The sequence below is a fragment of the Felis catus genome, chromosome F2, assembly GCF_018350175.1.
Source record: "Felis catus isolate Fca126 chromosome F2, F.catus_Fca126_mat1.0, whole genome shotgun sequence".
NCBI classification, from domain to species: domain Eukaryota; kingdom Metazoa; phylum Chordata; class Mammalia; order Carnivora; family Felidae; genus Felis; species Felis catus.
This window is the reverse complement of record NC_058385.1, coordinates 49,946,905-49,971,983: the sequence shown is the minus strand read 5'-3', so window position 1 is coordinate 49,971,983 and position 25,079 is coordinate 49,946,905. Positions and strand designations below refer to the sequence as shown.

The 25,079-nt window shown below is 43.3% G+C and overlaps 1 protein-coding gene across 2 annotated transcripts in view; it reads left to right on the top strand.

Moving 5' to 3' along the window:
- DPYS (dihydropyrimidinase) overlaps positions 1–25,079 on the top strand; it is an 81,257-nt gene that overhangs the window by 10,071 nt on the left and 46,107 nt on the right. For both annotated transcript variants that reach the window (XM_023248231.2, XM_023248230.2), the window contains exons 2-6: positions 4,938–5,096; positions 9,815–9,994; positions 11,224–11,413; positions 23,702–23,858; positions 24,796–24,937. In XM_023248231.2, the coding sequence (XP_023103999.2) occupies positions 4,938–5,096; positions 9,815–9,994; positions 11,224–11,413; positions 23,702–23,858; positions 24,796–24,937 (828 nt within the window). The remainder of the gene's footprint in view (positions 1–4,937; positions 5,097–9,814; positions 9,995–11,223; positions 11,414–23,701; positions 23,859–24,795; positions 24,938–25,079) is intronic.

Below are 25,079 nucleotides of genomic sequence, written 5' to 3'. Positions count from 1 at the left end.
GTTCTGTTGCATTTGTGGATTTCCAGTTCACAGTTTGACAGTTGTTTTATTTCGTAAGGCTTTTGGTTTCTTAAGAGCTTGATTCGTTTTATCAACCTGTGCCTCTCTCCAAGTAATGATTCAATGATGACCAGAGCAACTGGCTGGAAATCAGATCTCACTCTACGGAAGAGTGGCTCAGGTGAACCAGCCGGCATAGGGCCGAGGCCCAGAGCAGGCTGAATGTCAGACTTACCCCTCAGAATCCTGTGCCCCTCCATGTTGCCTTGGAGAATCATACGACATCTCTGAGCCCCCATATCCTCAACTGTGAAGTAAGAAAAACAACTCCTACCTGTTCCAGACTGTAGAAAGGCTTAATTAAACGAGCTAATGTGTATAATAAGATGCTTAACCCAGGCCTGGGCATTCACAAGCCCTTCTTTGAACAGGCAAATAGTGGGGTGCCTGGGTGGCTCAGTGGGTTGAGCCTTAGACTCTTGATTGCAGCTCAGGTCATGACCCCAGGGTTGTGGGATTGAGCCCCGTGGCGGATTCCTTGCTTAGTGTGGAGCCTGTTTAAGATTCTCTCCCTTTCTCTCTCTGCCCCCTCCCCTGCTCTTTCTCTCTCTCTCTCCAAAAAAATAAATAAATAAAAATGAAGAGGCAAATACCTCCTAGGAGGAGCACATCTCCTTTACCTCGACTTGGGATTGTACATCCTCAGTTCTGGCACACACACAACTCCCCGGATCCGGTAGAACAAGGAAGGGCCATTTCAGGTCTTGAAATAATATTCAAGGATTTGAGATAACTTTGGGCAGTGGAAGGAGCATGGGTAACCAGACAGACCAGGGAGATCAGGAGATGAGGGGGAAAAAGAGGCTCGGTCGGTTGAGCCTCGGTCGGTTGGCTCAGGTCATGACTTCACGGTTCATGAGTTCGAGCCTTGAATCGGGCTGGCTGCTGTCAGCACATTTTAGATCCTCTGCCCCTCTCTCTTTCTGCCCCTCCCTCACTTGTGCTCTCTCTCTCTCAAAAATAAATAAAACATTATTTTTTTAAAAAAAGAGGTTCAGAGGAGGCTGGGGTGCAGACAGTGGCTGGCGCCTGTTTGCCAGGACCCAGGGTGGCAGCGGGATCCCAGTGGCCAGTGGCTCATGCCCTCCGGTGGTTTGGTAACAGGTAGATTTTGTTGTCCATACATCTTCCCACACCCTTTCCCATTCACTAGGGTTTCTCGAAATTTGTTCCCATTTTGGGGGGAGGACAGGGAGAAAGAGAGTGGAGGAGAAACAGAACCAGAAGCAACAAAGAAGAGGTAAAGGGTGGTTCTCGGTTCCCTTTCCTGCTCCCGGGGAATGAGGGAGGTGGGGCTGGTGTGAAGAATCCTGATTGGGGAGCTTTCAAATTGTAACCCCAGGAATTTTTGGTCTGCTGTTGTTTTAGTAGATGGTCCTTTGACCACCACATCTACAGTATGGCAAGAAGACCATCTACAGTCTCCATGTAATTACCTAGCATGTGCTTGTATTTTTATCATCTGTCCATGAAGTCTTGTTTTCTTCTTATAAAGCTTGTGCTGTGTTATAGAAAAGTTAGCAAATATTAAAAATAAAATTTAACTAGAGGGAAATTAAAGCAACCTGCAATTATGCCCACCCAGAAACAGCCACTGTAAATGGCTGTCTGGGCATGGTACTGTTGCTTTTGTGCTAAGTGTTGGAATGTTCCAGAACATGTATTATGATTTAGATTATCCTGTGTCACTTCTCTCTCCTGGGGTCATTTCGGCCAACCTCAGGACCCCTCTGGCATCCTCTCCAAGGTGACTGCCCCAACTCTCCCCTGCCTTCAGCGTCAGGTCTGTGTTTCCTTCTGTGTGCAAATACACAAAGTCCACATGTGCCCAAGCACCTCACACTCAGGATGTTGCACACCACACTCGCCAGAGCTGCCTTCCTCCGGTGTCCCCTCATCTGCCACCATCAGCCATCCCTGTCAGAATCAGCTCATGGACTCCCGTCACCCCTGCTGACGGTGCAGCCTTCCTCTTGTCGGAACCAACGCTTTGCTCTAACCCTAGTCCAGGTCTTAATTCTGCCCCTTACCAGTTTCTGCTGAGAGGCTGGCCCTTCCTCACGGGCCCTTCCTCAGAGCATCCCCCATGCTGTTGGCTGTTCCTCAGAGCACAGGCCCTGGCACCTGATGACCTGACTCCAGTCCGGCCTCTATCAAGTTATTTGGTAGTGCTGTGTTGGGTTCCCTCCACCCTAAACAGGGGCTGATAATATTCCCTGCTGCAGATCTGGTGAGAGGATTACAAAAGTTAGAACATCCAGAACGTCAGTAGTTCCTGGCACATTAGAAGTATACACTGCCACTTAGATATTATTAGCCGGCTGGCAACTTCACGTGTGTGTCCTAACGCTAATTTAAATCCATGCCTCCTCTGGCCTCTGTTCATCCTTCCCTCTTCTGAATTCCCAGTAGTCTTTCCTCGGGACCTCTTCCAAGGAGCTTAGCGATTTTTACCTCCCCTTAGCAATCTCTAGACTACCATTTATTGTAGAAATATACTTGCTACCTGGTATTACAAACTGAGTATTTTATCATAATTATTTATTCTTATTTCCATCGCCCGCTGCAGTCTATAAACACCGAATGGGAGAACCTCTGTCTGATTATGTGTTGGCCCTCCCACCCCTCTCATTCCAGAGCTTACACGTAGTAAACTTTTTTTTTTTTTTTGGTAATAATTTCACTAAGACATAATTCATATATGATACAGTTCAGCCATTTAAGGTGTACATTTAAGGTCAGTGGTTTCTAGTATATTCCTGGAATTGTGCAACCATCACCACAACCAATGTTAGAGCATTTTTATCAGCCCCCAAAGAAGTCCCGTGCCCGTGAGCTGGCACCTCGACTCAACCCCTCCAGCCCAAGGCAACCACTGTTCTCCTTACTGTCTCTAAGCATTTGCCTCTCCTGGATATTGCGTACAAGTGGGATCATATACTACATACATGATCTGTGACTGGCTTCTCTCACCGAGCGTAACGTTTGCAAGGTTCATCCACATCGCAGCATGTGTCAGTGCTTCCTCTTTATGGCCGAATAATATGCCACAGCGTTCACATGCTGCATTCTGCTGTCGATCCATCCGTTATGGACACGTGGGTTGGTTCCGGTTTGGGGCTATTATAAATATTGCTGCTCTGAATATTTGTGCACATGGGTTTGTGTGGACATGTTTTTATTTCCCTCGCATAGATGCCTAGGATTAGAATTACTGGCTCACATGGTAACTCTATGTTTAACTTTCTGAAAAAGTGTCAAACTGCTTTCCAAGGTGGCTACCCCATTTATTTTATTTCCACCAGCATCATATCTAGTTTGCCTACATCCTGAAGGTGGAAGGCTTTTAATATGGAAAGAATGGAAAGGATAGTTCTTTAAGCTTGATTTTGTAGTTCAGTAGGCACTAAAAAAAGCACTTTTCTTCTAACACTTGAATTAACAGCATTTCTGTTAGAAAGATGCCCTTCATCCTCAAGGGATATCCGCATCGCACTGGGAAGACACGTTAGGAAGGAAGACGGCAAGAAGATTAATCTGAATTCAAATAAAAATACAGCGCTTGAGGATTTTTTTCCTAGTATTGTCATTACACCAATAGTGATTTCTTAAGAAATGCAAATGTGCATTGTTTGCCAAGAATAAGGCACTGTTATCTAAAGGTGGAGACAAAGTATAGGCTCCTGTACAAAAAGTGAGATTTTTCAGAGCAAAAAGAATTGGAGTGGGGCCAAGTGACTTAGGAAAAAAAAAAATCGATTGAAGTAAGATGAGAGCCAGCCAACCAGGGGGGACACATGGAGTCTGGGCGGCTTTGCAGGGAGGCTGATGGGGGTGCAGTTGGAGGGACCTGGGAGAGGGGCTCTTGGCCTCTCAGGTGCCGCAGATGACAGGTGCTGAATCTAACCTCTATGTCCTGAAGTCCGTCAGCCTCCTTGGTCAGTGCCTTTACTGCACCACCATACTTCCTGGCTACGTTTGTTTTCTTCACCTACCTTGTTTGACTACAACACTTAAAGCACATTAACCACCCTGTGATTTTAGCTTAAGTAAAATCAATTTCAGTAGTTCATCAAGGACGCTTGGTTAAGCAACTTACTTTTAAATTTAGTCATAAGGCAATGTCATACAATGTAATGTGCCAAGGAAAATATGAGTTGAGGCAGATCACGTGGGGCCTCGTAGACCGTGTTGAAAGACTCAACTTCAGTCCAGAGGTGGTTAAAAACATTTGGTTTTAACCCTTGGAGTCAAGTGGTCACATTTGTGCTGTGGAATGTGCTTCCAGTTGCACCAAGGAGTCTGTGGAAGGGGTGGGATATAAAGATCAAGCTGAAGGAGAAGAGGCTGGACCAGGACCAGGGGGATGGATTAAAGGGGACAGTTGGGACTTAAGGGAAGACGAAGGGTCCCCAGTTGGTTGTGGGGAATGTAGGCGAAGCAGGCATCACGTGAGTCTCCAGGATTCTGTGTGGAGCACGAGGCAGTTGGAGACACAGTTCACTGAGACTGATGCTAATGCATTGGGATTTTCACAGTGATGAATACAGTCTTCTTGAGAAGAAAAAGTTTTGAGTCGTCTCCATTTTTCCATTTCGGTTTTTCCTTGCAATCCTCACTCTGTTTTGTTTGGGCCACAGCCATTTTCTTCTCACCAGACATGGCATTCTTTTTACAGAAGCAAGTCCAGCAATTTTAGCACTTCAAACTTCAATTTATGGAAAGCCTATTCATGTCCCTCTGGGTCTTTTAAACAGGCAGCAGCGTTGTGCAATTTCGCGGACCCACAAGTGCTTGCGAACGCATAGCATTCCAGGAGATAAATGACTCGGCTGAAAAATTGATGGCTAACTGTTGAAACCCTCTTGTGATTCCAGGCTGCCCTGGCAGGAGGCACCACCATGATCATTGATTTTGCCATTCCTCAGAAGGGCGGTTCCCTCATCAAGGCCTTCGAGACCTGGCGAAGCTGGGCTGATCCCAAAGTCTGCTGTGACTACAGTCTTCACGTGGCAGTGACATGGTGGAGTGACCAGGTGAACCAGTGAGGGGTCCATTTCTTCCATGTAGTCCCCTAATCCTTGCTCTGTACAAGATCAAGGAACTGGTAGTGTCAGGGACGCCTGAGACTCTCTCTCTCTCTCTCTCTCTCTCTCTCTCTCTCTCTCTCTTTCTCAAAATAAATAAACATTTAAAAAAAGAAACAAAGAAACAGGGGCACCTTCATGGCTCAGTTGGTTAAGCGTTGGATTTTGCCTCAGGACATGATCTCAGGTTTCTTGGGTTCAAGTTCCGAGTCATGCTCTGTGCTGACAGTGTGGAGCCTGCTTGGGATTCTCTGTCTCCCTCACTCTCTGCTCCTTCTCCTTGCTCTCTCTCTCAAAAAATAAGCTAAAACATTTGTTTTAGTTATTTAAAAAAAAGAAACAAATATTAACACGTAAGAAATTGGTGATATCGGTTGCTTCCTGGATGACTGGAAGTCAGAATTTGAGGGGGGCTTTTCCTTGCATATTCTTTTTACCTTTTGAATTTGGAGTCCTGTGAAGAGTTATCAATTTGAAAAACTAAAAAAAATGTTTAAAGCATATAAAGATGGTAGGATAAATCCTTTATAGTCATTCACAATAGCCTTTCATGATATGCAATCCATGAATTGTAACATTGTTAACTGTAATTTTTTAAAGTACTGAACCCAATTTTAACACCTCCAGGCTCTTTTAGGCAGTATTTTCCCACAGAGTAGAACTTCAGTCAGAAATGTTTAATATCAGGGGAAAACCAGGGAAGGGACAGACCAGGAAGGTTATGAAGGTCACCTCCCAGATGTATTCTAACCTGGCTCATTCCTGGTCTCTTCCACTAACATCAACACCAGGTCAGATCATTTCATAGCAAAGCTAAAGCCAGCCCTCCCTATCTGCTGATCATTTAGGCCATGGCAGAAATGACGACATAATTCAGATAGAAAAGATAGTTTTGAGAGATGTTAAAATATGTTTATTTCTCCTCATTAAAAACATGTATGCATACTTTGGAAGACATTTTTACTTGAATTTCAATTGCCAACATGTTTTTTAAATAATTTTTAATGTTTCATTTATTTTTGAGAGAGAGAGAGAGAGAGAGAGAGAGAGAGACAAAGTATAAGTGGGGGAGGGGCAGAGAGAGGGAGACACAGAATCTGAAGCAGGCTCCAGGCTCTGGGCTGTCAGCACAGAGCCTGATGCGGGGCTCAAACTCACGAACTGTGAGATCATGATCTGAGCCGAAGTTGGAAGCTTAACTGACTGAGCCACCCAGGCACCCCTTTCCTTTACTTTTTTTTTTTTAATGTTTTTATTACGTTTCTTTATTTTTGAGAGGCAGAGAGAGACAGAGTGTGAGTGGGGGAGGGGCAGAGAGAGGGAGACAAAGAATCTGAAGCAGCCTCCAGGCTCTGAGCTGTCAGCACAGAGCCCGATGAGGGACTCGAACTCACGAACGGTGAGATCATGACCTGAGCTGAAGGCAGATGCTTAACCGACTGAGCCACCCAGGAACCCCTCAGTTGCCAACATGGACCTAATTCAGAAATCCTTTTACCAGAAAGGGCTCAGGAGGGTGACTTTATTTGAAGTGACCATGTAACTTATGTCCCCACTTCCCCCTAAAAGTTGGGCTTCAGGCACCAAATTAATATAAAACTAGTAATCAATCTTTAACAGATAGCTCAGCAAACATAATAGCAAGGTTTATAGTCCACAGCAAAAGTTAATTTTTCTCCAAGAACACCATTCTAAGTGATGAATCTAGTCTCTTTTGTGCTGTTAGGGTCTTTTGGCTTTCCTCCTTTCTCCCTTCCTTTCTCTTTCTCTCCTTCTTTCCTTCCCTCCACTCTCATTTTTTTTTAAACATTTTATTTTCTTTTTTTCAATATTTGTTTTTGAGAGAGAGAGAGAGACAGAGAGAGAGAGGAGAGAATGCGTGTGTGAGTGGGGGGAGGGGGGCAGAGAGAGAGGGAGACAGAGAATCCCAAGCAGGCTCTGAGATGTCAGTACAGAGCTCAACTCAGGGCTCAAATCCATGAACTGTGATACCGTGACCTGAGCTGAAGTCAGATGCTCAACTGACTGAGCCTCCCAGGCACCCCCCTCACCCCTGTTTTATAAGACAGAGTCAAGGTGAGGATGTTTGCCCTCAGCAGTGTTTCTCACACTTTAATATGCAAATGCTTACCTGGAGAAATTGTCTAACTACAGATTATGTTCAGTAAACACATTAGTTTGTTAGGGCTGCTGGGACAAAGAACCACACACTGAGCGGCTTAGAAATTCATTGTCTCAGCCTCCTGGAGACAAGAAGCCTGAGATCAAGGTGTTGGAGGGCTGTTGCTTCCTTCTGGGGACTGTGAGGGAGAACCTGGCACATGCCTCTCCCTGGCTTCTCATGCTTCGCTGGTAATCTCGGCTGTTCCTTGATTCGTAGAAGCGGCACCCCAGCTTCTGCTCTCATCTTCACGCGGCGTGCTCCCTGTGTGCACGTCTGTGTTCACGTTTCCCCCTTTTATGAAGACACCAACATACTGGATTAGGCCCACCCGAATGGCCCCGTCTCCACTGATTAGATTGGCAGTGCCCCTGTTTCCAGAAGGTCACCTTTTGAAGTACTGGGGATAGGACTTACACAACATGTGAGCTTTAAGGGGGTGCACAAGTCAACCCATAGCAGCAGGTCTGGGGCAAGCCTGAGAATCTGCATTTCCAGCAAACTCCCAGCCGATGCCAGCGTGGCTGGTTTACGTACCACGTTGTTGGAACAGCGAGGCTAAGGTACGGCGCCTGCATGTGGAAGTCCACGTGTGCATATGCTAAATGTTTAAGGCATCTTTTTTTCTGACCGTGAAAATAATAGACTCACAGTAGAAAGTTTGACACTGTCGAAAAGTAAAGCAAAACCAAAACAAACAAACCCGAGGCACTTTATATCATGCTCTGCCCCTTGCTGTTGTTCCTTAACGTATCTTAGAGCTCATTCCATCACTTCAGTGATGACCATGTCAGCATTTCAGTGTTATTTCCAGTTCTTCATGGGGCTGAAATTCTAGTGGGGGAAGGCGTTAACCGGTAAATACATAACGCGCCGGACGATAAAGCACCATAGAGAAAAGTAAGAAAAATCAGTAAGGAAATAAAGAACAATGGGAGTGAGTAATTTAATATGTAATAGAGTCATTTATAAACTTTGCTGATTCAATAGAAAAAATTGCATTGTTTTATTTTGCACTTTAAAAAAAAATTTTTTTTAATGTTTATTTATTTTTGAGACAGAGCATGAACGGGGGAGGGTCAGAGAGAGAGGGAGACACAGAATCGGAAGCAGGCTCCAGGCTCCGAGCTGTCAGCACAGAGCCTGACACGGGGCTCGAACTCACAGACCGTGAGATCATGACCTGAGCCGAAGTCGGACGCTTAACTGACTGAGCCACCCAGGCGCCCCTATTTTGCACTTTTTAATCAGCAGAAAGGTTAACATTTTTTCACGTTTTTAGTCATTCCTGTTTACTGTTTGAATTGTTGGTAATATTTTTTACCTGGACCGTTAGAGCTTCTCTTAAATTGATGGATAACAACTAAGAACAATAATCCTATGCCTAGAACGTGTTTTGGCGTGTGTGTGTGTGTGCGTGCGTGCGTGCATGTGTGTGTGAACATACAGAAATTCAAACAATTTTACCGGCTCAAATCCACCAATTTTTTCTTTGATGTTATTAGTTTTTATCGCGACTCCAACTGGACCCGCACGGCAGTTACTAAGCTTGTTTTGATCTTGTCTTTTACCTTTGGCACCTGAAGGCTCCTGAGGATTCCGACCGGTCCAGAGTCTCTCACCTCCTAGCAGCTGCCTGTGGCTCAGTGCACGTCTACCTGCTCCTTCTGAGAGCCCATCCTGTGGGTTTCAGATCTGAGCCCAAAGCTCTACCTTACGTGAGCTTCGATTCCTCCTGGAGACACGATTGCTTCTGTTACTGCCAAGTGGCTTTGTTTTCATTTTCTAAAATAATTTCCTCCCATCAGGAGATAGATGCTGAGAATTTTATATACGAGTAAAGATGTGCAGTACTTTGGGAAAACTATGAACTCTCTCCTGATTTAAAAGTATCATACCAGTAATATTCATCAGATGAAGTGAGGTCTCACCTGTGGGGGGAGTTCAAAGCCTTAACTGCATTTTTTTTCTGGAATTAGACTGTTGTCCCTACTTTACTTAATTCTCTTCTGAATGCAGCATTTTGAACGTGGAAGAGAACGTTGAAATAAATTTTAAATTCATTATTATTGTTAATAAATAATAACAAAACAATAATTTATAAATAATAAAATAATAAAAATAAATTTAATTTAATTTAAATAATTTAAATAAAATTGAAAATAACATAAAATAATAATAATACATATTATTATTTAAAGTGTGACATTGTATGGGGCACCTGGGTGGCTCAGTTGGTTGAGTGTCCGACTTTGGCTCAGGTCATGATCTCACGGTTTGTGAATTCGAGCCCCACATCGGGCTCTGTGCTGATAGCTCAGAGGCTGGAGTCTGCTTCGGATTCTGTGTCCCTCTCTCACTGTGCCCCTCCCTCACTCATGCCTTGTCTCTTTCTCTCAAGAATAAATAAAACATTTTAAAAATAATAATAAAGTGTGACGGTGTGTGTGTGTGTGTGTGTGTGTGTGTGTGTGTGTGTGTGTGTTTGGCTATTGCTCCCCTTTAGGTTAAAGAGGAAATGAAAATCCTTACCCAAGACAAAGGTGTGAACTCTTTCAAGATGTTTATGGCCTATAAAGACCTGTACATGGTGAGGGACGAGGAGCTGTATGCCGCCTTCTCTCAGTGCAAGGAGATCGGAGCAATTGCTCAAGTCCACGCGGAGAACGGAGACCTGATTGCAGAGGTAAGCATCCCAGAGCTTCGCCACAAATGAAAACGGCCACGACTGAAGCTGAAGACAATGGGACCCAAGTAGGTGAACTCATTCTGTGCATTGGAAGAATGGAGATCCAGAAACTAATGTTCTGTGGCTCGGAAACCCTTGACTCAGTTTACTTCATGCTCTGACTTTTACTCAGGTGGTATATGAAGGGAATGAAGATTTCCCTTTTTCAAATCAGTTACCAGACCCCAAACATGTTTCTCAAACAAACAGTTGTCTTTGTGTGTCCTAGCACGTTCTTTTTTCTTCTTCTTCTTTTTTTGAAGTAGCTCCTCCTGCTGGTTCAGAATGCCAAAGTGTGGACATCAGCGGGATCTGATGACTTAAGCAGTGTGTTAAGTGCTGTTAAAGCCCCACTCTTTTCAGAAACCGGGTATTAAAATGTGCTCTGGGGGAATCTAGATGTTATTTATTTCTTCTTCGAGTTCCGTTCTTAATGCCCGAAGGGACACCATCTGCAGGATTTTAAGAGCTGTCTCTTACCCTTTATATTAGCTGATTTTTTTTTCCCTCCTAGGCTTAGTTCCCATTTAAGTCGGTGAGAGTGAGACTGGGTGGCCGTGAGGCAGTCAGGGATCATGAGAAACGGGCATGAGCTGTAAACTCAAGTAGACCAGAGTTTAAATGGTACTCTTCTGCTTCCTCAGTGTGACCCCGGGCCAGTCATTTTACCATTTACCAACAGTCACAGTGTTGATTTCCTGCCTTTTTTGTAAGGAAGAAGTAATATTTTGGAGAGGGCAAATGACGGTCCAGTATCATTTGGTGAGTGGAACAGAGGGCAGTGAGGACTATGATTCAGCAAAAAGCACAACTAATTGCAATAATGTGACATAAGACACTTGAATAATATTGGGGGTTAGAATGTTTGGTTTTATTTTATTTTATACTAAACCAGTCATGAGACTGGGACTAGAATTAGCCTCATTTCTTTTTTAACTTTTCCGTCAAAATAATGTAATTGTGAAATGTGTGTATGAAAAACTAACATATACTCTCAGAGTGTTAAAATTATATTTCCCAAATATACACACCACACACACACACACACACACACACACACACACACACACCCCTCTATTCCTACCAGGTCTGAAAGCCTGGCCGTGCACTTAATTTGCAACAAGATAATGGTAGCTGTCATTAGTAAACCTTCCTTGCACACGTGTCTGTCTCTGCTGTCTCTCTAGGGAGCAAAGAAGATGCTGGCATTGGGGATAACAGGCCCTGAGGGCCATGAGCTGTGCCGGCCGGAAGCAGTGGAGGCAGAGGCCACACTGAGAGCCATCACCATAGCCAGCGCCGTGAACTGCCCTCTCTACATCGTGCACGTGATGAGCAAATCTGCAGCAAAGGTGATAGCCGATGCGAGGAGAGACGGTAATTCCCGGGCGAGAACCTCACTTGTAACTCAGTAGTAGCTGGAGAGGGACGTAGATGGACTGCAGCTCCTGCTTTGCTTATGAGAAGGTTGCAGGTGAATTTCTGCAGCTTTTCTTCCTCCCTTTTTATTAGCATCCTTTCTGTTTTCTTCCATCTAACGCACGTCCATTTTTGCCCTTCTTTTTGTTCATCTTCATGACTGCTTCTCTGCCTTGGGTCATTTCTCTACCATCCCTGGAGCCTCAAGACCTTTCCTTCAGCCATAGGTCCCCACTCTTTAACCTGCAGCCCACTTTTTAATCTGATGGCTGAATGCAGACTCTCCAGTTAACTTTAAAGAAGCTTACCTGTCTCTGGGGCATCACCACTATCCCTCCTAGGACCTGAATCAGGACGGTGCCGGGTACAGAGGAGTTGCTCAGCAAATATCTTTAGAGTTGAGTTGATTTGTCTGATAGCACCTTGGGTGTCGGAGCTATTAAAGCAATTATCCAAATAGTGTTTGTATGACAATTATTTTACAACTTAATTTAATTTTTTAAATTTTTTAAAGTTTATTCTGAGAGAGAGAGTGTGAGCAGGAGAGGGGCAGAGAGAGAGAGAGAGAGAAAGAATCCCAAGCACATTCCATACTAACAAAACAGAGCCCGATGCAGGGCTCAAGCTCACAAACCATGAGATCATGATCTGAGCCAAAATCAAGAGTCAGACACTTAACCAACTGAGCCACCCAGGTGCCCCTGTTCTAAGGTTTTAAAACCAAGTCCTTCCCCCTTCCATATCAAATAACAGACCTTCCTAAGATGTGCTAGTGGTTTTGCCGTCTCACTTTTAAAAACCAGGAAATCAGAAATAGTCTTATAAATCCTCCTGGCTCTTTGTTGTTGTTGTTCTCAAAACTGAAACCGACCGAATTTTTAAAATATGGATTGTGAGAATAGGTTTGACATGTCTTTAACTCTAAAATTAGTTTTGCCAAAATTGCTTCTTATCACATGAAGGTTCAGTCAGGATTTTTGTGCAATGTAATCCATTGATATCTTGTGTGAAGAGTAAACTCAGTTTCACACAGGCGCTCTTAATAGGGGCTACCAACCGTTTCTGGTTACCTCTCCCTGCTCCCCTTCCCCAATAGAATTTCAGTATAAAAGAGCACAGCACTTCAAAAAGAAAGCACTGCAGTTTTAAAGGTACAGTGCTAGTTTCTGCCACCAGGTGGCTCTGTTGCCAACTCTATGGAATTGGTTGTTCTGTAATTATTTGCTTGGTAAATCATGTACCCTGTCCTAAAGCCTGTCAGTCAGGTCCATAATGTCAGAATATGATTTAAAAAATAGCAAAGTCAGTGGAAATTGTCGATCTTAATCCACTATCAAGCTGCAATTTTGACGGTTCTGTCAGGAAACAGTTTCTTGATCTAAGGGTTACATTTTGTACTGGGATAGAATTCCATTAGGCACAGAGTAAAAGTCTAGAAAACGTTTTGGAATAAATCACAGGCAGAAAACTATTAAACTTAACTGTGGGCATTTTCATTTTATTGTAAATTTTTAATTGAATTTTATTTTTTGAATATGTAAAACATTTACATGGTCCAAAAGCCAAAATTATAAATTTAAAAAAAGTATTCTCAGAGAAGTCCTGCTTCCTTCCCTAACATCTTCATCCTATATCCCCATTAGTAATTATTTTTATTATTTTTTTCCCGACCTACCTCTAACGTGTTTCTCTTTATTAAAAAAGAATATATGCATATTCTTATTTCTCTTTTGTTTCCTACTTGAGAGGTAAAATAGTATACCTCGTGTTCTGTATTTTGCTTTTTTTCCCCACGTGAAAATAGGTCCTAAAGGTCAGCTCACGTTAGGTATGGAGAGTTTCATCATTCTTTCCTACAGGTGCAGAGTATGTCGCTGTATCTGCTCAACTACTCCCCTACTGATGGATACGTGAGCTGTTGTCAGTCTTTAGCTCTTTCGTATAAAACCACAGTGGTGGACTTATGTATGTGCTATTTTATATGTGGACGGTATATTAGTTTTCTGTTGCTGCCATAAAAGATTGTCACAAGCTTCATAGTTTAAGACAACATGAATGTGTTCTCTTACAGTTCTGGAGGTCGGAAGTCTAACACATGTCTCACTGTGCCACAACCAAGCTGTCAGCCATGCTTACTCTTTCCCGGAGGCTTACTCTCTCCTGGAGCTCCCAGAGGCTCCCGGACTCTCCAGGGGGAGAATCCCTTTCCTTGACTTTTCTAGCTTCCAGAGACCACCCGCATTCCTTGGTTCATACTTCCCTTGCTCCACCTCCAAAGCTGCCGTGGTGGGTGGAGAACATTGCATCATTCTGCTCTCCTCGTCTGCCCCTCTCTTCTATTTCAAGGACCCTTGGATTACATTGAACCCACCCGTTTAATCCGGGGTAAAGTCCTTATTTCAAAGTTCTTAATTTAATCACATCTGCAAAGTCCTTTTTGCCATGTAGGATAACGTATTCACAGGTTTTAGGGATAAGGACACGGACATCTGTGGGGTGCAATTAGTCTGTGCCACAGAAGAGAATCCTCAGAGTAGAGTCCTAAAAGTAAGACTCCTGGTTCAAAGGGTAAACGCTCAGACGTACTTTTTGGATACTGGTAAATCCCTTTCCAAAGGGGTTGTAAATGAGATATCTAAAATGTCAACCCAGATGTTTTAGCTGGGTCAGACTTACTGTAGTAACACTTGTGAAAATCCTCTATTGCACCACTGTCAGAAACAGCAAAAGTCCAGAATAAATTGGCATAAGAGGGTTCCCCCCCTGGCATGTGACCTCTCACATGTGATCAAGCAGGAACCCAGAGGGAGAAGGGGGTGGGGTGGACATAAATGATGCTAAACTGTTCATATGGTGACTGTATCAGTCAACCCAAGGGCAGGTTCCTGGGGAGTATAGAGTGACAAGCACTTTTGGACCACACTGACCTTTTATTCATTTATTATCTAACATAATTTCTGAACACAAAAGAACAATACACATCTATTCATTGTTTTCATGTTTAAATAAGAAACAATTCAGCCTATAGATTTATGCTAAATACCTTTGCCAGCCCATTCTATCACCAGGGCCTTACCATCAGAGTGTGGTCCCTAGAATGCAGCATCAGCATCCCCTGAGAGCTCTTTAGAAATTCAGAGCCTTGGAGTCCATCCCAGATCCACTGAATCAGAATGCACACTTATAACTGCAACCCCAGGTGATTCATATGCATATTAAAGTTTGAGAATCACTGCTCCAGGAAGCACGAACGAGATCCAATTATTAATTCTTTATTGTAGTAGCCTAACAGTACAATGCTATTAAGTTGGGTATTATTATTAAATTGCCAATTATCTACCCAGAAGAGAGCAACATGATGGTCAATGATGATATAACAACCAACATTACTTGTTGAGTGCTTAATATGTCCCTGGCACATATTTTGATGTCTTAAATCATTTCCTGTTTTGCTATATGTTTGTCATTAATGCGTTTTGATATATGTTATCTTTTTAAATTATCATAACAATGCTTGAGCTAAGTTTTATCAGTTTTGTGACTGATAAAATTGAGGCTTGGAAAAGTTTGGTAAATTAAGCCCAAGATCACTTACTAGTAGGTGTTAAACCTGGAATTCAGGCCCATGTCCATCTGACCCCAAAGCCCCAATTTTTTCCCATTTTCTCCACTCTGTTCAAGAAAAAATTGATTTACAGAGTTTGGAAATGCAGATATCAGCTTCGTATTTAATTGGCTTTGGTGTTTGGCCTTCCATTGAAGTTTTAATTTAAAGCATTATCACCAGTGTGTCATTTTTTATCATTATTAAAAGAGAAACACGTAGTTGGAGTGACGGCACCAAGATGGCAGCATTCCTGACTTCGCTCCCCCTCACGAGAACAGCTAACATCTATTCAAAGATAAGACGCCACTGAGAGAATCCCAGAACACAGGGCTGAGGCTGAAGCCCCCCCCCGCACCTCACAGACCAAGACAGACTGCGTTGCAAGAGTAAGAAAAGAAAGGGCACCCGGGTGGCTCAGTCGGTTAAGCGTCTGACTTTGGCTCAGGTCATGATCTCGCGGTCTGTGAGTTCGAGCCCCGCGTCGGGCTCTGGGCTGATGGCTCAGAGCCTGGAGCCTGTTTCAGATTCTGTGTCTCCCTCTCTCTGACCCTCCCCTGTTCATGCTCTGTCTCTCTCTGTCTCAAAAATAAATAAACGTTAAAAAAAAAACAAAAACAAGAGTAAGAAAAGCGGCTACATGTTGACCGCATTGTGCCACTCCCAGGCCAGTGCAGTAGAGACAATGAGTAGAGGTCTCCCTGGGCCTCTGGTCCCTCCAGGGGGAAAAGAGGATTTCAGGGGACTCTGCAGGGCTTCACTGTTGGGAATCTGACTGTGGTAAAGAAGGGAAGGGCTGCAGCAGCCAGCACTCGGATCTTGACAGAGAATTCATACCTGCAGTACCCAAGTAATAGTCCCAAACAGCAGCTTGACTCATCTGTACAACCGAGTTGGGGGCACATTCTGACCACGGACCTCTGTGGGGTGCAGATCTGCCTGATTTAGATCTGTAAGCAAGGAGGTTTGCTGACCCTAGAGCCTGGTTTGCCCATGCCCAGGCAAGGAGCTGAGTCACAACTCCACCTGCTGAGGGACTGCCTTCCAACCCTGCCTGACGGGACGGGCTGGCAGCAGCTCCTGGAAGCTGTGTGGCCCAGCAGTGCTCAAGCTGAGAGGAAGACAGGTAGACCTGAGCCAGTACCACGCATGGAGGCTCCCCATGCTGTGCACAGGCAGGGGATTAATTCATAGCCAAGGCTGAGGGTAGCTCCTGGCCCCTTGCAACCAGAGAGCCTGTTTGGGAAATTGAGAGTAGCTTCAAGTGGCCCCAACCTCTCCTGCGCAGGCAGCGGGGTTGTGACAGAACCCCACCCACTGTGGAGAGTGTCTTCTGGTCTCATCTGGCGAGAGGAATGGCGAAGAAAACACCTGGAAGCTGTGTGGTCCAGCAGCTCTCAGACCAAGAGAAGAGCAGACAGAAGCAATAGTTTGCCGAGCAAAGCCGATGAATGGCACTGTTTGGCCAGGGAATGTGGGGTGCACTATGGCATGAGTTAAGGCAGCAAACAGAAAGCTTTACCAGTTTTAGGGCTACTTTGCCCCCTGTGCCTGGCCAAGGAATCTCACTTATAGCCCCACTTGTCACTGAATACAGTCTTTAGCCTGTCTAACCAGAACGCTTAACCAGAGCACACAGGAAGGTGCTCTGCCCATTCAACAGCCTTACGGTGGCACTTGAACAGAGCACAGCCAGTGGCGTCCCCCACCTGCAGAGTAAAACCAGTAGCCTCACCTGACAGAGAATTCAACGCACACCCAGGCTTGATTTGGACCCTCAGACAATGAGCTGTAATGGCCTCCAGTCCAGGCCTGCTGCCCTGCCAGGGCACAGAAGCTAAGTCGTAGTTCCACTGGCTTCTGAATACAGTATCCTGACCATCTAGGAAGTCTGACCACAGATTTCAGGCCAACCACAGAGCCCATCCTATAGCCTCACTTGGGTAGAGAACCAAGCCAGCAGTCTTATCCAACCAACTGTCCTCAGCCAGTGGCACACCCCATCCCTGTCCCCAGAACCCAAACAGTTGCGTCAGCCAAAAATAGACCTTAATAGCTGGCCCCCACCTGCCCAGACTCATTACCAGCAGACACACTCAGAAACCCAAACTGAGCGGAGTGGTGAATTGTCTCTGTCAAAGCAACCCTGTAAGGTCTGGAAGAGGACCCCAATTACTCTAATGTGCAGACTACCAACATAAGAAATCAAAGATCACAAAAAATCGGGTAAATATGATACCATCAAAGGAAACTAATAAAGCTCCAACAATTGACCTTAACAAAAATGGAGACCTATGAAATGTCAGACAAAGAATTCAGAATAATCCTATTAAGGAAGTTTAGTGAACTACAAGAAACAGACGGGCAACTAAATGAAATTAGGAAAACAGGGCATGAACAAAACATTTGATGAAGGCAATAGCAACCATCAAAAAACAAACAAAACCCAAAAATCTTAGAGTTAATAAAATAGAATAATTGAACTGAAGAGTTCAACAGGGAGTTTCAGAAGTAGACTCGACCAGGCAGAGGAAGAATCAAGGGCTGGATGATAGAACCTGAGACGTTACCCAGTGAGAAGACTAAAGAGGAAAAAAAGAATGAAAGAGTGAAGAAAGCCAACAGGCATTATGGAACACAGTGAAAGAACCAAAAACAACATTCAGGTTATGGCCATTCCAGAAGGAGAAGAGAAAGAGGTGCCAAGTGCCCTTCCCACCCTGGGAAAAATGCTCACCATGACTTCCTCTACTTTGAGTTCAGGCTATAGTGGAGGCTCCCTCTACTTTCCTTCATAAGCTATTGCCATCTCTCCACTTTGTCTTCCTAAAATCTACCCAGACTTCTGGCCAGCCCCGGTCCCTCCTTCATTCTCAGAGCAGTTGTGGGTTTGGGCCATCTCTTGTACAGCTCTGCCAGGGTTTGGGTGTGAACTGGGAAGAAGGAGATAGAAATGCACATTCGGTCCACCAACTCTAACTTGAAGCCTGAGGTTTCCCTTTGTTCATACCTTGATGCTTTCTTTTAACACTTGCGATAAAAAGCAAAGAGCGGGTTACAGGAAAAAGAATAAGAATGTCATGGGCAAGCCATTGAAATTGGAGTTGCTTTTGACAGTTTGCAAGGAATTTAAATTGCATGCTTATTTCTAGTCTTAGTTCATCTAAATTGAGTAACCAGAACTAGGTTAGTTGTCATCCTTCATGTGAGAAACCACTTTTGCAAAAATGAGGTAAGGGAACCAGAAGGCTGTACCTAGAATGATATCCTTTTTTCTTTTAGAAGCAGAGTCTGCTGCCCTTGCTTCATACCCCACACATAAAGTTGGACCAACCAGCTGGATTTGTGTCACATATAGAAGTTCCCATCTGCCCGGCCCCAGACCGCTTTCACTCACTGCAGTCTTTGTCCAAATAGTGTACGTGTCAATATGTGCCATTGGCTTCAGTGACACTTTTTATTTTGGTTTGAGTAGCTTTGGTTATACATGTTCCTTTTCTCCATATATTGGCATCTGGAATTATTAATGGCCTTTCAAAAAATATATATCGTTTACCTTCCCCTCCCTTTCCAATAGAACATGGATTCACTGTTTTTCTGGTGCTTTATTTGTAATGGTGGTGACTTCTCTCAGAACTTACTTGATGTTCTACTTATGTATATCTGTTATAATTTATTTTCCAACTATGACTGAAATTTTTAATCCCTTTTTTTTTAGTTTCCAGTTTAACTTGTCTCAATAGAGTTCAACTCTATTTTGTATCCATATTCCTGACTATAGGGTACAAATAGGACTCTCATCTGAATTTGTTAATAAAATGTTTTCTTTATACTTTTTACATAAAGAAAACCAAATTATTGGACACCAGATATATGCTAGTCACAGGGCTCTAGGCATTGGATTTGCAAAAATGATGAAGTTCATTTTGATCCTCAAGTAACTTATGGTGAACTGGGCTACATTGTGGTTGGGGTTTTTTTGTTTGTTTGGGGTGATTTGGTTTTCCTTATTGGAGAAAGCTTTACTTTCCAAGTTTATTGCTGTAAAATATAAACTTCTATTACAGAGAGGTTTTAAATGTCTTATTTTCCACTTTATTTAAACTCTGTCTTTATTTAAACTCTGGGTTACTTACCTCTCCTCCCCCTGCCCAGCCATATTGCTTTTGTGTTTTAAAAGATGGGGAGGAAGGTCCATCCAGGGGCCTTTCTCTCTCTCTCTGTGTTTGAGTTGACCGATGTTTGTTAGAGCTGAACAAGAGTAAGTCAAATCTTGTTATCTTATCACAAGCATGTTTTACTGATGCTTAGTAACCCGTGCTGTTCCTAAGGAAGGATTAATATGCAGCTCAATCAAGGTGCTCTGAATCTCAGGCTTTCTTTTTTTGTATGTGAACATTTAAACCCTCCCTGACCTTTAAATTTAGAGCAAGGTGATCTACCTTATGACCAACTGCAAAGCAGTTGAAGATTGGCCATTTTAAAACACTTTTTAAAAAGAATTGTGTAACCATAAGGAAACTAACATTTGTGGAATGTATTTGCTGCAGTAACAAAGTACCACAGATTGGGCAGCTTAAGCGACAGAAACGAATTTTCTTACAGTATCAGAGATTAGAAGATCAAAGTGTTGACAGGGTTGGTTCTGAGGGCGGCAAAGGATGTACTGCGGACCTCTGTCCTTTGTCTGTAGACGACTATCTTCTCCCTGTGCCTTCACACTGTCTTCCCTCTGTATGTATCTGTGTCCAAATTTCCTCTTCTTAGAAGACCCCTCTCATATTGGATTAGGGCTTACCCTAATGACCTCATTTTAATTTAATTACCTTTATAAAGGACCCTCCAAATACAATCACATTGTGACACACTGCAGGTTAGGACTTTACCATCTGAATTTTGGCAAGGGGCACAATTCAGCCCATAACATGAAGTGAACCCAGAGTCCCAAGAAGATGCTAAGTACTTTCATATATATTGATGTATTTGATCCTCACAAAATTGCCACACTGGAGAGACATTGTGACCCCACCTCATAGAGGAGAAAAACTGAGACTAAGAACAATCAGTCGTCTTGCATACGGTCGCCGTCTAAAAAGTAGCAAAATCAGGGTTTGAACCCAAATCTGTGTGATCTACTCTATTATGTTGCTTCTATGTGTTTTCCTTCTCGTGTTTTCCTTTCTGTGTAAATTTAATATTTTGAACCAAAACAGACCCCAGAAAGGTTCTACTCTATCCTTCTTGCTAGGAAAAAATAGTTTTATAGACGTGCTTGGCTTTCTGTTGGTAGCCAGTGCTTCTACTCCGGGCCACCTGTGCTGGCTTCTCTGCATTTTCCAACCTTTTATAACAGATCTTGGGACTTGACTAAGTGCTGTTCACAAATCTAGACAAGGTGTGAACATCTGCTCTATCACTTTCATCTGATAAATGCCTTGACATGTTTCATCATTTGGAAATCTTTAGAATCTCTTAGAGGGCAGAAGTCCTTAACGTAGGAGATAGCATCCTAAGTGCAGAGACTTTTTTGGTTTTGGGCCAAACGATGGAGAAAGAAAGAGAGAACCTGTATGGGTAGACAGGGAATGATACAATGTGAACCTTGCTGAGACTGTGGGAGGAGATTAATGATGAAGATGCCCTATCTCCGGAGAGTTGTTGAAACCATGTGCCTCAAATGTAATCAGGAGAGCACCAGACTAGGACGGATATAGCACTTTTCATTACCAACCTGCTAAGCGTAGTAAATGACACCAGTAAATGAAATTGGAAAATTTCCCAGCCACAACCACAAAGAGCTTGTGGTTGATTTAAACATTTAAAAACACATGCTCTTTACCAAGAAATGAAGAATAACACTTTTCCTGGTAACGCAATGTGTATGTACGATAAGTCAAAATACTAGGATTCTAATTCTGGTTTATCACTTACTACCTGTGTGACTTGGGCAAATTAGTTAGTCTCATTGAGCATCAGATGCTTTATCTGTCACACCAGCTTGAGGGTTGCTGTGAAAGCCAAATGAGATACGTGAATTTCAAACTGTATTTGCAGTGCTATAAGATGTTAGATATTTTTGTTTTTCTTATTTTATTTTTGGCCTAAATCTAATAAAGCCCACAATTATGCTGAATTATCTAGTGTGATTCTCCAATTTACGAATTACCCAGTCCCTTCATTTTCCTTCCCTTTTTTACTTCTTGCATACTATCTGTTTTGTTGTTGTTGTTGTTGTTGTTGTTGTTGTTGATGTCTTAGAACCATTGTGAAAAAGGAGGTAGAGTAGTTAGGAATTTTTAGCTTTTATTTAAATTTTTTAATATATTTGCAGATGCTTAATGAATGGGGAGACAGTCGAAAATAGCCCAGTTAATGAAGAGTTTGTTGTGTATACCAACACAGTGGCCTGTCACATTTTAAAGGTGTTAAAGCCTTCCAAGGAGATTACATGTCATCTGGTTTCAAAACAGTCCTGGCAGACTCCTGCTAGTTGCTGACGCTTTTAATTTTTCCTGAGAGCTAATAAATTTGTAGAACTTTGAAACTGTGTTCCCATCTCACCTTGATGGGCCAAATGATTGAATAGAGCATGTGATAAGAATCGTTCCCACATGATGAAGCACCATGGAAAATCCTGAGTTGACAGTTTGTAAACCGATTGCGGATCAAGTCTCTGAGTTTTTCAGTGTCTGAGCATCTCTTGGGATAGGAAGGTCACTACATGCCTGCAAGTCAGATATTGGGTCCCTCTTTCTATCCCTCCAGCAAATAGTACATTACCTCTTAGTTCACATGAAAAAGGATTGCTTCTTGTTCTACACACCAGAACGAGATAACAGTGGCATTTCTTCTTTCCTGGGAGTAGGGCAGTAGGAAAGAGGATGGGGGTGGGATTCAGCCTGTGTGTGTGCTGTGTGTTTGTGTGTGTGTGTGTGTGTGTGTGTGTGTGTGTGTGTGTGTGTGTGATGAAAGTGAAAGATCTTAGCCATGGCTATGTTCTTGGGGCATAACTTTTATTGACCATGTTTGGTACTTGGTTACTTAAGAAGCAAGGTTTGTTAGGCTTCAGTAAGCCTTGTTTCGTGGTTTGCAAGAGGAAAGCGGGAAGAGATGATTTGGGAGGTAATAGGATGCTACATTCTAGTAGTACGCGACGAAAGCAGCTGGTGGCCATCCGCTGTCAGTACTCTCTGAAGAAATGAGTTAATTTCAGTTCTATATCGAGGATTTGAGCTGAAATCCAGTGACTGACTGGCCAGAGTGAGCTAGTTAGGTGTGCCAGGATCTGTTTACTCTGCGTTCACCTCTGTGGCTGCTTGGGGATGATCAGCTTGATGTCGGTGTATCTATTATTCCAACAAATGCTAATCAGAGATAGGATTCTGATTTTAAATTCAAATTTACTCTGCACTATTAGCTTTTCTAACACCGTTTGCTTGTGATGGCCTCATTTGCATGATTTTTAGAATATGCATTGCTGGCTACAATTATATTATCTGAGTGTTCTTTCTATTTAACATAAGTTTTTGGAAGAGGTTTTTTGTTTTTTGTTTTTTTCTCAAGGGTGTGAAGAGATTCTCAGTGTATTTGCAGTAGAGATATACTGTGGTTAAACTCCATATGACCATGTGGTAATTGTCATCAGGGGTATAGCACAGAAGTTAGGAGTAAAAAATGCCCAGATTCAGATCCTGACTCCTCCACTTCATTGATGGCATGTGGAGTACATGTAATGCAACTGTGCAGAAGTCATTTCACTTCTGTTATAATAACAGAAGCTATTTAAAAGACAAGCTTGTTCTTCATCTTTTAATGGAGATAATGATAGCACTTCCCCGGTAGGGTTTTGAGATCCTTTCATTAGAATGGCACACATATCAGCCAGCATTTGCTAGATCATGCTGCACGAACAGATACATCTAAAATATCAGTGGTTTATAACTGCAGAGATTTATTTCTCATTCATACTCATGTCCGTCATTGGTCGGCTCTACCTCTGTTCCATATTCTCTTCATCCCGAGGGACAACTGAAGAAGCAGTCTCTGATAGTCTAAGGTCAGAAAGAAAACTCACTGTGGCTTTAACAGCTTCTGCTTGGAAGCAGCCCATGTTACTTCCATTCATGTTTAATTGGCCAAAGTAAGCCATGTGGTCAAGCCTAGTATCAGTGAGAGCATATAATCGTCTACCACAACACGCATGGACATTTACTGGAACATAGTAGATGCTCAATAAGCAGTAGCTTTAATTTTTTTAAAAACCAGGTATCATTCTTTTTTTTTTAATGTTTATTTTTGAGCGAGCGAGAGAGAGAGAATGCGCATGAATGGGGAAGGGGCAGAGAGAGAGGGAGACAGAAGATCTGAAACGGGCTCTGTGCTGATAGCAGAGAGCCCGGTACGGGGCTTAAACACACAAACTGCGAGATCAAGACCTGAGCCGAAGTTGGACGCTTACCCGACTGAGCCACCCAGGTGCCCGAACAGTAGTTTTAATTTTTAAATCCTGTTCACAAAAGGTAAATTCTAGTTTGGGATTCCTATCATCCCTCACTAGCGCAGAGAAGACGAATATTTATGTTTGTCAGATGGTTCTCTTGGGAGCAAATTGAAGTACTGAATGCGTCCTTTAAAATTTCCAGGGAAAGTGGTCTATGGAGAACCCATAGCGGCAAGTCTCGGCACAGATGGCACTCACTACTGGCATAAAGACTGGCACCATGCAGCCCACCATGTTATGGGCCCACCCCTGCGACCAGACCCATCAACGCCTGACTTCCTCATGAATCTATTGGCTAAGTAATCTTTGAGCAGAGGGGTGTGAAGCGTTTTGCCAAAATAAGGTGTTAGATGAGTCTCAGATTTGAATGTAGGACATCTTGTCCACCATCTGACCTTCCATCGACCTCCAGTGTCCTGTTCTACTTGACATGATAGGTGCTGGGGACTCCCTTACCTGAGACCAACGAGCAGTGGCTTAATTATGACATGGTGTCAAAATCTCTCCTGGACGCAGAGAAATCAGATAATTTTTACTGAAGTTTGACTCTCTTCTAATTGTTTCCTTGCCCTTTCTATCCCGTATAGAACCGGGTCTCTTCACTGTGCTTTGTTTCTATCATTCACATATTCTTGAATATTTTTCTGTGCTGCCGTAACCCAAGAACCAGATGTGCCTGTATAGGTACATCTCTGAGATTATTCGCAAGTCAAAGCAGGCTATCTGTTGCTGGTGACACAAACGTCCTCAGCCAATTGTCACATGTCTGCCCATCACAACATTGCCATTTGGACAGGAGCTGCCTCTGTCCACGTGGGTCACTGAGGCTCATCTTTGTGTAATGCTCTACTCACAAGGAATTTTCCCTTACGTTATTGCCAGTGACCCTAATATAATTGTCATTTAGTACATGTCATCACTAATTTCTAGATAAGAAACTGAGCATTGAACAAACTCATAACCACAGAACCTACAAGTGAGGGAGCCTGGAACCAGTTTTTCTGGCCTGCACGTGATGGTGCATCAGGCTTCTTATAAGGGTCTTATTTTCTAAAAGCGCTTCCTAGAATAGAGATGAGTATGGATGAAACACATACTTGAAACAGCTTCTCGTTCTCCACTGCAGTTTTCTGACTTTCAGTTGAGGAGCATCAGGAGAACCAGAAAGTTCTGGTAGTTTCCTCTTGACGTCTTTTATGTATTTATCACACACTCTGGTGTGTTCTTCTTTTCCAGTGGTGATCTAACCACAACAGGAACTGACCACTGCACTTTCAACACCTGCCAGAAAGCTCTTGGGAAGGATGATTTCACGAAGATTCCCAATGGGGTGAATGGTGTTGAGGACCGGATGTCAGTAATATGGGAAAAAGGCGTGGTGAGTTTCACGGGACCCAGCTTGTTTTGCTGAACTCTGTAACCAGGATCTGGCTTGTTTCAGGATCAGAGTGTTGCAAACTGTCAGAGAAAGGCTTTTTGATTGTTTTTATTACAGTGGAGACTGGGAATGCAGCACCATG